At 35.6% G+C, this 14,955-nt stretch overlaps 1 protein-coding gene across 1 annotated transcript; it reads left to right on the forward strand.

Moving 5' to 3' along the window:
* Positions 1-1,376: 1,376 nt before the first annotated feature.
* Positions 1,377-2,532, forward strand: LOC125875583 (uncharacterized). Its single transcript, XM_049556570.1, has 3 exons — positions 1,377-1,936; positions 2,014-2,261; positions 2,344-2,532. Exons 1-3 carry the CDS (start codon positions 1,816-1,818, stop codon positions 2,521-2,523), a joined length of 549 nt encoding a protein of 182 aa, XP_049412527.1. The 5' UTR covers positions 1,377-1,815; the 3' UTR covers positions 2,524-2,532.
* Positions 2,533-14,955: the final 12,423 nt, after the last annotated feature.

Here is a 14,955-nt window from a genome sequence, read left to right on the forward strand (position 1 = left end):
TGCTGAGAGGAAATTAATATTATGCAGACACCAAAATCAAGGTATATCTGATCTCTTAACAGTAAAATGACTATATTTCATCCTTGAAATAATGACATACAATTTTGTAGTTATTATTATGTATATATTAGAAACAAGAATGGTAACAATGAGCTCGAAACTCGAAATTCACTATGAATCCGATCATCTCGGAATTCACTCTTTTTTCCTCCTACCTTGTGGTGATGTTTGATTTCCAATTCCCTGGTTTTCCTTAGTTGAAGACGAAAAGGAGGTGACCTGCTCCCGCGTTTCATTCTCATGGTCTCTTAGTTCGAAGCTCATTAATATTGCAAATCTGGTTTCTTTGGTCTTATGTTTTCGTGGTGCTTGTATCCCTTTTTGTTGAATCTCATAACTTAGATTAGCTTGTTCATACCCAAGGTAGCTCATATCTGATCTGTATATATTGTTGTGGAACTCAGTGGCTTCAAATATGTAACTAAGCATGCTTGGTAGCTAATTAAAGTTTTGGAATTATTGCTTTCCCAGTTTGTTTATTGCAACATTAGAATGTAATCTACTAGCTGATTAACTTTACTAAAAATATGCTTGATTGTAACATCCATGTGGGACATAATCTCCTGAATGTCTTCTATTCTTTCCACTAATTCTCAAGGAGTTTTCCAGTTTCTTACCAATATGTTTTTCAAAGTAAGAGAGTCTATTTCCACACTCACTTGTTGGAATCCTTGGCTCAAACAATATTGTAAAGCCTTCCAGATGGCCATTGATTCTTCATACATGTTGGTAGTCACTCATATAATTTGCGCTTATGCATAAAGTAGCTAACTAGTGTAGTTTCTGATGCAGAAACCATAAGAACTTTGGCGTGGATTTCCTTTGCTAGCTCCATCAGTATTACACTTAATCCAACCCATTTAAGGTGGTTTCCAGTTCACTACATCATAGTATAGAGTAGGCTTTTATGACAGTAGCAAAGCCACCATTCTTGTCCACTGATAAGGAACCTCTTTAATCCAAGGAAACTTTATTCTTATTATCTAATGAATTATTATTTTGTAGGTTAAATTACTGCAGGGAAAGAATGAATCAATCAGCAATACTAAAGAAAAAGGGTTCGAATCCAAACAAAGCTCAAAGTCCATTGAATAATCTAGATTTTGATATGCAATACCAATCAAGTGTTGAATTGGCCAACAAATTCATGATTAAGAGAGAATAACTTGCAAATAAATGCAATGATAGAGCTAAGAAAGATCAGGCACCAATACCACATAAAAGAAAGAATTCTGAAGATTTCATTCCACAACAAGAAAAAAGTAAATTGCTTGGGCACAAATCAGTAATTCAATCGTCTTCAAGGGAAGAGCTTAGTACCTGACATATGATTGTAAGAAAAGGACAAACTAAACAGAGGTTATTTCAATCTGGAGAGTCCATTCAAAAGAAAGGAATTAAACTTCCTACGAATTACTCTAGGTTCCAAACGTTTTCAAGGAAGGTGTTGCTGCTTCAGTACATGTGACTGGAACAACACTAGGTAATGGAGAGGTACAACATGATATTGAGGATCTACTTAACTTCAAACATGTGAAGAGGAAGTGGGTCCGACCAGCCACCACTATTGATCAGTTTCTGGATAACCAATGGATACACAATGAACATGATATTCATGATCTACCAAATTGCAATCAGGTAAAGAGAAAGTCGGTCATACCAACTAATAGTCTTGATCAACTTCAGAAAAATCAAGGGATACGCATAGATGATGAAACAAAACGTGATAACCACACAATAGTTGATGTCGAATTTATGCATGCTCCTATAATTAATGAACACAACAAAGGATTGAATGATTTTGTCGATCAAGAAGAACTCGGTGGAGATAAATGTGATGTAGAAGAGGAAATTGCCATTGATTGTATTACAAAAGGTATGTCTTAAACCTTGTAAGATTTATTACTCGTTATGAAAGAAATTTCTTATTTCCTGTTTGTTACATCAATCTAGAAATATCGAAGCCAAAAAAAGTTCGAGGACAAATAGCATTTAAGGATATTCATGCAAGAAATTTGGAAGAAAGAAAGGAGGTGACATTTGATAAAGGACAAGCAGTGGGACCAACTAATAAGATAGTGTCAGAATTAAGCAAATTTATAGGAACAATTGCAAGGAATCCTAGATTCATCAGCTTGATGTACACTAGTTGGCATGCGGTGCCAAATGATACTAAAAAGCGCATGTGGGAATATATCAATGTAAGAACAATCACTTTTGAGATTGCATATTTTTATTGTTTGTGTTTACTTACTGAAGCTAAATATTTTTTATTTTGCATAGTCCAAATTTCTACTTCCAGTAGAAGGAAAGAAGTGGGTGATGACTGGTCTTCGTGATGCTTGGAGGCGACACAAGCAAAATATTAAAGAGATTTTTTTTGATAAAAACAGTACCCTTGAAGATATGCTAGCAAAACGTCCTGATGGCATTCCAGATAATCAATTCTGCCTGCTGATCTAGTATTGGAAGCACCCAATTGTTCGAGTAAGGCTAAAATAATGCATTTCTACTCATCGACATATTTTGCATCATATCTATTCTTTTTTTTTATTTATCAATTCAATTATCTATTTTTATTTAATAATAGGCCATATGCGAGATGAATTCTCAAAACAGGAAAAAACAAAAGTGGAGGCATCGAATGGGACCTATTAATTTTGCAAGAGTACGCGTGGCATTGGTAATACTTAGCCGACATTTCTTTAAAAATATGAATTTCATTTTTTTTGTACTTAATTAGAACATATTGATGTTATTTTAAATTTCTTTTGATATAATCTGTAGCGTGCAGCCAAAGACAACAATGAAGAACCATCAAAGCCTAAAAAAACATATTACAACTCGTACCAAGACTGGAAAGGAAATCCAGGTTGATACCCAAGTTGAAATAGTAAATTTTTTAAAGAGGATTAGTAGTAAATTTAATTCAGACTTAAAATTTATATATTGTGGAAAGTTTGACTCCATTGAATCATCTATGTCTTCTTCTTCTGCAAGTGCGAGGAGATATCAATTCTTTGTCGATGTCGCTGAATTGTTTGCTAGGAAAAGTTGTTAGATTTTTTTTGTTCTTGATCGCTATGATAGGAATGTTGATTTGTTGAGAGTGGGTGACAATTTTGTTTTAAAATGCTTGAGACACTCGACAGTTTGCTCGGAAGGAATGTCAATTAAAGTTAATTAAATGAATCATAAACTCATTTTAGCTGGAAATGAAATAGTACTTACAATTCACTATGGATAGCAATTTTATTCAACAGGCTGAACTTCAGAATCGCCAAAATTCTGGGGAAACAACTGATGATGAATTTAGGGCAGTGTTTGGAAAGGAGCAGCATGGTCGACTTAGGTGCTATGGTAGATTAGTGACAACAAGTTCTTTGAAGAAAGATGAGGAAATTAACAATCTAAAACAAAAGCATGCCAATGAAATCAGTTCTCTAAAGGATGAATTGAGAGAAGAAATGCGACATTAATTCACTCAATTGCTGCAAAACAACCCTGGATTGAATTTTCAAGATATACCAGGGTGTGTTGGATCTAACCTTGCTTCACCTGTTGATGCCAGTAGCGCGCACAAGTTGGAAGAGGCACAAATCTTCCACATTCTTCAGGGTCAGATAATAATCCGGTTCTTCAGAAGGTATTTTGTATTTAGCATTCTCTGTTAATAGTCTGCATATTGTTATAGATATCCAAGGTAGTTGTCATTTTGTTGCTTGTGTATCTCTGTACCTATTGACTTGATTGATGTTTTTCTGTAAGCTGTCCATTGTGTTTTCTTCACCTACTTTTTTGAGGTTTTTTGGTTTTGATTGCCTTCTTTCTTGAGACAATTTACTTGTCCTATATATTACATAAAGAGGATAAGATTGGGAGGCATATTGCATCATTCTAGAAGAACGATGATCTCTGTTTTCTAATTTACTTTCATGCCTTGCGTTATTGGTTTTCCTTTTTTCCTTGTGTGGTTGTGGAATGATTTTTGTTGGGGGAAGGATCTGGGCTCCTGGTTTGACATAGCTGTTGTAGTGATATAATAATTCTTGTTAAAATAGGATTGTGTATACCTAAAGAATTCCAGCTGTCCAGCAGTGTTCCTGAGTTCATTGATGGTGTGTTGAATCTTCCATGAAGTTTTGGCATTGTTGTTGAGCCATTTGGTTAATAGCTCTGAATTGACCTCCAATATCACCTTCCTATATCCATGTTGAACACACCAGTGCAGTCCACATAAAGCTGCCTGACTTTCAGCCTGGTTGTTAGTGCAAATTCCAGCTATCTACATCGTGATTTGGCATAGTTGTCCTCATAATATGATGCTTAATGAGAAAACATTCAGATACTTGTATGAGTATTTGATCAACGTGCGTATATCAACGTTAATTTAGTATTGAAAGTCACTTAGTCTCAAGACAATAAAACACAATTTCTAAAAGGTGAATTACATGCCACTAGGTTGGCAAGCCATAGCAAGAAGGTAGCAACATCTTGCTGCAATTTGCACCACTAGAATACGGCAGTGAAGAAATTCCCATGTTTGTGATGAACTTATTACATGTTTTTTATGCATTTGTATGTTTACCTTTTTTTTTTCCAGATTTTATCATTCATATTGGGTATGTTTTGTACAAGTTTGTGTTCATTTAACTGTAATTGCCTACTGTTTTCTCCCAGATTTATTTTATCATTCATATTTGCCTACTGTGACAGTCTTGGAATACGTGCCCTATTGTTTTCTCCCAGATTTTATAGTTTTTGTACATGTTTGGGGGATCATTTAACTGTGAAGGGGTTGGGAATTGAACAATATAGTGAGCATATGAAATACATGATTCGCTAACTTATAATTTAATTTTGAATGTGCAGGAAAATGCCGCTGATTGAATTTGATGAATAGTGGACAGAAGTAAACTTGATCTATTGTAGTCAACGATAAAGAGTTTTTGTACTATTATCATAATTGTTGTTTGAATACATTTGGTTTTGTGGAATGTATTGCTAGTAAAGATCTTTAAGCAATTGCTTTCTATATGTATGGGCTATGTTTCTCGAAGTTTATTTAATTTGAAATATATACTTTCGAATTATTTATAAGCTAATTTTGTGCTTTATATNATATATATATATATATATATATATATATATATATATATTTATATTTATATATTTAATTGTGATTATTGATTATATGCAAACTAAAATTATTATTCTTAAAAATGAAAATTTGTGACTACTTAAAAATTCTACACTGCATTGCAACACTTCAAAAGTGTGGCTTATTGTTTATAAATTTTATCTTGTACATAAGAAAAGTTACACTTTACAAGTGTTGTTATAGGTGAGATATAAAAGGTTACACTTTTAAAGTGTAACGAATAACAACGCAAAGGTCATACTTTTAAGTGTAGTATAATCAGATAAAAGTGTTGCTAATGAAATACTCCAAATCGTGGCCTTTATACCTCTTTGGCCACGCTTTTTAAGTGTTGCTACTTTGGCGACACTTCAAAAGTGTTGTCTAATGTCAAAGGTTACGCTTCTTTAGGCCACCCCCTAAAAAGTGTTGCTTAAAGTCAAAAAGTGTGGCCTTTGAAGTTAAGGCTACACTTTACCGGGGTGGTCGTAGGCCTAAAATGTTGTAGTGCATTAATGTGGGGGAAGAGCCTTGACCGACATAGACCATGGAGCTTGACATGGAATCTCGGTAATACCCTTACCGGATGAGGGATCCCTACTTGCCTAAGGTAGGATCATTCTTTTAAACTTTACGTGGTAGAGACTTCTAGCTAGTCCTATGTGGGCACATAGTTAGGGGATAGAATGATTGCTTCTAGGTACTCTCATCTCAACTCACGAAGGACCACCCATCTTAAGGGTTGCTACTAAATACTCACATCTCAACTAACGAAGGAGTATCCACCCATCTTCATATCCTCTCAGTGCTAGATATTACTCCCCCACGGAGTTTGGAGATTCATTTCATTAATTCATTTAGGGATAAGGATTGCTACTAAGTACTCTCATCTCAACTCACGAAGGAGTACTCATCCGAACCCAACATTCAGTCATTTAGGGATAAGGATTGCTACTAAGTATTCTCATCTCAACAAACAAAGGAATACCCTTCCTAACCCTCATTCATTCATTTAGGAAGATCTTGGATTCAAAGATGAGAAAACCTTTCATCTAGGAACCCCATTCATTTAAAAGAATACTTTATGAGACTATCCTTACAATAGACCCAACTTTCATTCATTAGCATTAACTCCAATTATTTTCATTCATTCTTACATTCTTTCATTCATTATTCACTAGGGGTGAGAGTAGGTAAATATAGTCTACCCTAACCTCACCTTCATTATAAATCATTCAAAGAAGACAACAACCAAGCATAACACATAAAGTATCTTACACAAGGTCACCTTTCATGCTCTTAGACCATACACAAATTCACATCATATCACATTACCTTCACATATTCAACATTACTCAAAGCAACAATCATCCAACTTTGCCTACAAGGCCATGATCACAACATGCTTATAAAGTAAACACCTTCCCACTTTCAAAGGGATCAAACCTCACAATTCTAACATCCACTACATATATATATATATATATATATATATATATATATAAAATACAAGAATTAATAATCTATTCACAACTCCATCATCATTGTAATCCTTAGGTCACAATTTCCCATTCAAGGCCAACATCCAATATAACACAATTGCCATCAATTCCTCATAATTCAATATAGAACAATACACAAATCAATAGCCCATAACAATCTACACATTAATATCACATTATTAGCTCAAAATCTATAGACCCACCTTAAACCCAAAATCCAAAATTAGGATTTCAAGATATTTAGGGGTTCATGGAGTTTTTTTATCTTAAAACCATCAATATTAACATAAATAATAATTTGAAATACTTTCATGCAAGAACCCAAGCTTAGAATTGAAATTACAGTTTTCAGTGTTTTTGAAAAACATTGGAATCACTTTGATTTGGCTCTTTGATTGAAAGGACAATCAAAGATAAAATCCTCATACCTTTATGATTAATTTCCTAGGAATTTGAAGGAGAATTCAGTAGGAACCCATTCCCTACCTTAAAGCTTCATCAATGTCTTCCATGGAGTTCTAGAGGGAGAGTTTATTTGAGAGGGAAGGTTCAATTTAGATAATGAGGTCTAATTCTAGGTTTTGGGGTTTTCACCACTTACAATATCCTAAAATAGGTAGAATAACTATTTATAATAATTCCCCAAAGTACCCAAACTACCCCTCACTTAGTTGGACCTTTTAGACAAGTTAAACTTGAGTTTTATTTTCGTAGATTTCGTCGGGAAAGAAGTCCGCAATGCGGAGGTGTTCCCACAAGTTTCTGGAAATTAAATTTCGAGACAGAAGAGTCTGCGACACGTCCGCGACGCAGAATAAACTTTTGGTCGTTGGTGGAGCTAGTCTGCGACGCGGACATGCTCCCTTCATGAGCATTTTTGCGAGTTGCCTTGGCTGCTTGCTTGGCAAAGGTTGGGGTCCTTCTCGGGGACCCTTAGGTTGGTCCCGTGGTGTCGTACTCAAACATTTTGACCCTAAAAACATTTATTAAGACACTAGGGTAACCTCCACTGATTTTAGACTCCAAACACCATATAAAAACATGAACACCATACTAGAACACATCAACACGTAAAAGGCTAGTTTTCGAACGTCTTGGTTGTCCCTTGACGTTTGACTTCCAAACTTTTTAAAACTGACTAAGAAGGCTATTCTTCATTATTTTAACAAGTTATTAAAGCATAAAACCCATGTGAGGCTCTACTTTATCCTACTTCATTTCGAGGGGTGTTACATAGAAGAAGATAGAGCCAAGGTGGAAGTTATTGAAAATTTACCCCTCATATCTCTGTAAAAGGGGTGCGAAGTTTTCTTGGGCATGTAGGTTTTTACCAGAGATTCATCAAGGATTTTTCCAAGATTGCAAGACCTATGTGCAGTCTTTCTGAAAAGGAGGTGAAATTCGAATTTTAATAGATGTGTTCGAAAGCTTTTGAGATGTTGAAGAGGAAATTATTTGAAGCTGCCATCTTAATTGATCCTAACTAGGAATTACCATTTTAACTAATGTGTGATGCAAGCGATGTAGCAGTGGGTGTAATACTGGGACAAAGAAAAGATTAAGTGTTCCATTTAATCTACTATGCGATCAACATCCTTGATTTTGCTCAAGCTAAATACATAGTGACTGCGAAGGAGATGCTAGCTCTATTGTTCGCCTTCGACAAGTTCATATCGTATTTGGTAGGTACCAAAGTAATTATTTATACTTATTATGTAGCTATTAGGTACTTATTCAACAAGAAGGATGATAAACCAACGCTGATACGGTGGATATTGCTTCTCAAAGAATTTGACCTTCAGATCAAAGATAGAAAGGGTACTGAGAGTCAAATAGCTTATCATATGTCCAAGTTGGAAGATTTTTCCCATGTACATGAAGGGGAACGAATCCGAGAAGAGTTTCTAGATGAACAGTTGATGGCACTAGATATCTCTCAAGTGCCTTGGTATGCGGACGTACTAAATCTGATAGTAAGTGGAGAGTACCATCCCGATGCAACCACCCAACAAAATAAAAAGCTAACTCATGAAGCTAACTTCTATATTTGGGGTGAACCGTTCTTATACAAACAAGGAGTGCATCGGGTGGTAAGAAGATGCATTCCGGAGTATGAGGTATAGAAAGTACTCGAAAGTTTTCTTGCTAGCCCATATGGAGGACACCATGGAGGAGTGCACATGGTTCATAAGGTACTACAATTGAGGTTGAATGTTTTGATGTGTGGGGTATTGACTTCATGGGTCCCTTCCCGCCATCTTGTGGAAACCAATATATTCTGGAGGCCATTGATAATGTGTCACGACCCAAATTGAGTCATGAGTGGCACCCACACTTAACCTCCTAAGTGGGCGGACCAAGGAATCTAAACCCCAACATATACTAATAATTCAAGTACGAATAACAACAATAACGCGGAAGCTCCAAAACTTATTAAAGTAACCAATCAAATAAACCTCTAAATTCTATTACATATTATCCCCAAAATCTGAAAGTCATCACATCAAGGACATTTAATCTCTAATTACTAAGTCTAAGAGTTTCAAAGACACCGAAATAAATGAAATAAAGTAATTTGTGTCCGAAAACTATGGACATCAGGTCATGACCGAGAGAATCCAACACAAGCTCAAATGAATAGCTCACCCTTGAACCTGATATGCTGATACTGGCTAGAGCTGAGGGCAAGTCAAAGTCGCTGGTACACTCATTGCACTCCATAAAAGAAAAAGAAAGAAAAATACAAGTAGGGCTCAGTACGGGGCAACATGTACTGAGTAGGTATCATCGGCCAACCCAAAGTAAAAACTAATATACAATGAACAATAGTATAAAGTCAACTATAGCACTTAGCATGTGATAAGAAACAACAACATGAACAAGCGACAATTGAAGCAAGTACGTAATCAATCACAATATTAAGCACACACACGAGGACTCATGCCTCCACATCACACTCGTTTGGGAAATGCGTTCATTGAGATTGAGTACATTAAGTTAATTTAATATCGTTTTCCTTTAATGTTACCGTGTCGGAACATGACACTCCGATCCAAATATACCGTCTCAGAATGTGACACTCCGATCCAATAATATCGTGCCGGAATGTGACACTCCGATTCAAAAATACCATGTCGAAACGTGACACTACGATCCAAAAATACTGTGTCGGAACATGACACTCCGATCCAAAAACACTGTGTCAGAACGTGACACTCCGATCCAATAATATTATTAATTTATCATTTATTATCACCACTTTTCAATTCATTAATAATATTACATCAAGCCTTGTTTATTCAATGCATCACATCGATAGAGAGGTTTTCAGATTATAAATCTCATGGTCTCAGGATTTTAGACCAATCACAAACCATGCACACAACCACACAATCAAGTACATAGAGAACTTCATAGTATCATTCAATGCATATCAATCTTTATTAAGAGTTTATCTATCAAATAGAATAAACCATAACCTACCTCCATCGTAGAACCGAAATCAAGCAAGCTACCTCTCCAATGCTTATCATGTCCTCAATGTCTCCGAACCTTTCCCATCGATCAAGTATATATTCATAATTTGTAAGTTAACGAGTCTACAAACTGTAATGACCCTAAAGGTCATTTTTGGAAATTTTCATAAAATGACCGTTTTACCCCTCCCGATAATTGCCCCGAGTCCTAATTGTTGTATTTTCGAAGTTGGTTTGAAGGAAAATTGATGGAAAGTTGAGTTTTTGGAAAGTTGAGTTTTTAAGAGTTAAAGTTTGGTTAAAAGTGCTACTTCGAGTCATTTGGAGTTTCAAGACTCGAATCAGATTTCCGTCGATTCCAGCAGTTTTAGAATGTCGAAACGGGTCTATGAGAATTTACAGAGTCGAATTTGGAGTTAAAACGAAGATTTGAGGTCCTAAGTTTGTAAAATTGTGAAATTTTGATCAAGAGTTGACTTTGGTCAACAAACGAGGTTCCGTTGCTCGAAATGGAATTCCGAGGGCACCGTTGGATTCAGGTGGTGATTCTAAGACTAGAATTAGTCTTGGTTGAATTTTTAGAGGCCCCGAGTGCGTTTCAAGTTTTTGAGCCTAAAGTTAGTTTCTTGACGCCTTATCGGATACCGGGTCAAGGAAACCTCGAATTCAAATTTCAACGATTTCATTGAGTCTGAAATATCATTTTCAAGCTAGTAGCATTTTTGGTTTGTGTTCGGGAAGTGCCAAATGAGTTTTGGGTGAGCTTTTAAGCTTCTTGGATGTTTTGACACTATTTCAGCAAATTGTGGCAACTAAAGGGTTCATTATTAGTTTTAAAGGTCGAAAAATTATTCCGAAGGTTTTGAAATTTTGAGCATGAATTATAGGACTTATCTACAAATTTTGGTGCATTTTTGCTAACCCGAGATTGGCTTTTATCGCAAATAAGAAATAATTGTTCACCGAGTAGAAATGATATTTGACTGGGCAAACGAGCATGAAATTGAGCTCCGATTGAACGAGCAGTTCTGTATCATTATTTAAGACATTTCAAAAAAAGAATCGGGTCATTTCACTATCGTATGAGGAAATTACGGCCTTTTAAGTGAAAGATTAACTACTGTTTTTCTGGTGCATAACAGTCATGTACTGTTATAAAAATCTCAGACTGTGTTCATTTGGTATTTTGAGCATATCGGGAGTTCTACAGATCGGAATGGAGTGATTCTTACGGGTTTCTTCTTGAATTAATATGAGGGTTAGTATTCAATCTTCAATTCGACATTTTCTCATAATTTCTTTTTTTGGTTTTTTTTCCCTATCCGTAAATCTCTTGGAAAAAATTGAGGTTTTATCGATTTGGACTCCCTTTTTTATGAAAAAGGTATATTTACGATCCTTATGTTATGGGTAAACTGATTTTAACTTAAAATTATTGATTCATCGATTATTTTTCATCATATTAACCGCGTACAATTTGGACTTTCCCGGTAAAGTTAAAGTTTGATAAATCGAGAATTTCAAGGTCGATCTTAACTCAATTTTTGATGAAATTTCATATTTGAACTTATCTAAGCATGGGTAAGATGTTTTTTCTAGAGATATTTCATTTTCGAGTAGGGGTTTCAGATCCGAATATTTTAGGCTTCTTCAAGAACGTGGATTTTCCTTCAAATTGAGTTTGTAATTGATTTCAACTCCGTTTTCAAATTAGTTTTCAGCATTAGCTTCCAAATAATTTAAGGATCATTTTACATAAAAAAATTCTAGATTTGGGTATCATTTTTCGGTATGAGACTTTTGGACCGTTTTCCCCTTTTTCCCTAAATTTCTTGATTTTGGTGTCATTGGACTCTAATTGTGATTGTGATTAATTGTTTGAATAGATTATCGTGATCCGGATTATACTCGGAAAGGTAAGGCTCAAGTCAAGTAACTTTTGGAGTTCGTTTTAAGGCAAGTGGCTTCCAAACTTTGTAAAACTCTTAGACTACGCATGACTACTTTCCTAATTTTGTTGGGGAGTAATGGGGATTGAGGATGACTTTTATTTATTGATTGAAATTGTTGTAAATGAAATATGGGGAATAAAACGAGCTAAATGTGTTATTTGTGACTTGAATTTGTTGAATAAGTCATGTGATAACTGATATTGAGGGGATAGAAGAGCATGAGTAGGCTATGATTGATACAGACATTGTGATTGAGACAGGTGATGTGTAATGCTATGATGTGGTCGTGATATGGTTGTGATTGAGACAGGTGATGTGTAATACTATGATGTAGTCGTGATATGGTTGTGAGTGAGACAGATGATGTGTAGTACTATGATGTGATCGTGATATGATTGTGATTGATGACATGTGAATATTCATTATTCATCCCATGTGTGAACTATCTATTGCATGAGTTCTGAGACATTGATATGAGGATGGATGGATATGAGACACAGTTAAGACTAGCTCCGGCTAGCGATTTGGATGCCGATGGGATCCGGTTTTGGCGGTGATACATGGTCCATGTGTGGCCCCCATGGGTTCTGATTTGAGTATTCAGCGCGGATTGATTACGTCAATAGATGTGTCTTGTAGGACAGACATGCATCACGACTACAAGACATCATTATTGCATTTTGTATCGCATTTGCCTTATCTTTGTCTGTGATGTTGGGATTGTATCGGTTTACCCTTCTTATGTGGAATTTGATCAACTTGCTCTTATTTGTTGATCTGAGGTTGATGAGGATATACTGTTGGTTCTGGCTGTTGAATATGATCTGTTTAGTATAGGTTGGTTGGTTTGCTGCTAGATTGAAGTTTCGGTGGTTCGGTTGGGATTGAAAGGAGTTGTTTGTAGCTGCTAGTTTTGCTTAGTTTAGAGTTACTTGCGAGTACCTGTGGTTTTCGGTACTCAGCCTTGCTTCTACACAATTGTGTAGGTTGACAGCTCTCTCAGATTCGGCTTAGTATTTTCTTTAGCAGATTGAGCTTCGGGACATACTCGAGAGGTAGCGGTTCATTCCAGACGTGCCCTTGAGTTATCTTTACTTTCAGTTTTGTTCTTTTCGAGAACTATACTTTGAGACTTGTATATTTTTGTTTGAGTTCTGTATTTAGAGGTTTGTATATGTGACAACCAAATTCTGGGTAGTGTTGAGTCTTGATTAAAGTCTTCCGCTTATTTATTATCTTTTATTCTCGTGTGACAAAAACACTCATATTAATATGTCTAGTGTAGACCCGAAAACTCACCTAATATTTCATTACCTATGTCAAATCAACAAATACTAACAATTTCCTACACATTATATTATTTTATAATCATTAGGTTTCAACTCTTGGCCGATAACTATGCCCTAAATGTCCATTACCATTTGTTAACAATAAATTAAGAGGAATCCTATTCGGCCCCCATATCTGCAACAAATGGTACTTAAATTTGTCCTGAACCGTCGTATAACAACAATAAAATTAATATGAACAAGATTTGGGGTATTTGGATGAAAACTCTTACCCGTAGGACTTGCATTCGCCACTTCCAATTTTTCTTTTTTCACGACCTTGCGTCTCTTCAAATTTCTTTTTCTAAAACTGAGTATTATTATTCTAATTATTATATGACTAATTATAAAAGTGGTAGAAATGACCCACTGTTAATTTTAATGTTCTCCTTTCACCACCAACTAAAATAATTATTAAAACTACCCCACTAAATTCATAATTGTAGTTACGAATAGTCCAAAATACTCATTTAGAATCTATCGGAAATTATTTTGATGAAATAAGAAGCTCTAGTAATCAAAACGACCAAATGGGTCGTTACATTAGATACCATTTTACCCATCGTTCGTCCTCGAACGATCAAAAGAAGGCGAGGGTAAGAAAGGTTACCTGAATCGATAAAAAAAATGTGGATATCTTTCATGCATATCAGTCTCACTCTCCCATACAATGCCTCAAATGGGGCCATCTCAATACTTGAATGATAACTATTGTTGTATGTAAACTCAACTAACAACAAAAACTATTCCCAATAACTACCAAATTTAATAGTACAAACATCCGCAACATGTTCTCAAGGACCTTGACACAACATTTAGGTGGAATTTTTTCTCACATAATCATGATAAAATCCTGAATCAATATTGTCCACAATCAGAAGTGAACCTGAACCAACAAACACACACTCATAATACACAAACCATCATAGATCTTATTAATATTTCCTTCTCACAACATAACCTTTTCACAAGCTTAAGTTATAAAATTTTGATCTTTAGACATAAAGTACTCATTAAGGGAGAATCAAACTTAGCTAACTCAAAGAAGGAAATGATCAAGTACCCACCATCGAGTGATACACCCAAGCATATAGAACCTCTAACACCACGGTCGAAATGCTAGATTAGTAGCTATTATAGACAAACCTTAAGAATAACAAAACTAGACCCAATGGTCCTCACATTCAATCACACATAGCCAAAACACGATACCGATGATGAGATAACTCTTAAGTCTATCGAACAATTGTAAATTTTCATGGAAGCTCTTCTAAATTCTCATAAGCAGGGTTGTGCGTGTAGAATCACTAGTATACTTCAACTATCCCAAACAACACCAAATCTTCCATAACTGGAATGGACAAGTCTAACTAAGGATGCCACCCTACCAGGAGGACAATCACAGAATCGGTACACATGATCCACTACTAGGGACTCACCCATAGAAGCAAAAACACACACAGACGTAGAAAGTGAATCATACTCTAACCCACGCCC

This window comes from Solanum stenotomum, chromosome 9 (assembly GCF_019186545.1).
Source record: "Solanum stenotomum isolate F172 chromosome 9, ASM1918654v1, whole genome shotgun sequence".
In the NCBI taxonomy this organism is placed as follows: Eukaryota; Viridiplantae; Streptophyta; class Magnoliopsida; order Solanales; family Solanaceae; genus Solanum; species Solanum stenotomum.

Coding starts and splice junctions, on each gene's coding strand:
- LOC125875583 (XM_049556570.1), top strand. CDS start 1,816: ATGCATGCTCCTATAATTAATGAACACAACAAAGGATTGAATGATTTT. Junction 1,937..2,013: donor CATTGATTGTATTACAAAAG/GTATGTCTTAAA, acceptor ACATCAATCTAG/AAATATCGAAGCCAAAAAAA. Junction 2,262..2,343: donor GCATGTGGGAATATATCAAT/GTAAGAACAATC, acceptor TATTTTGCATAG/TCCAAATTTCTACTTCCAGT.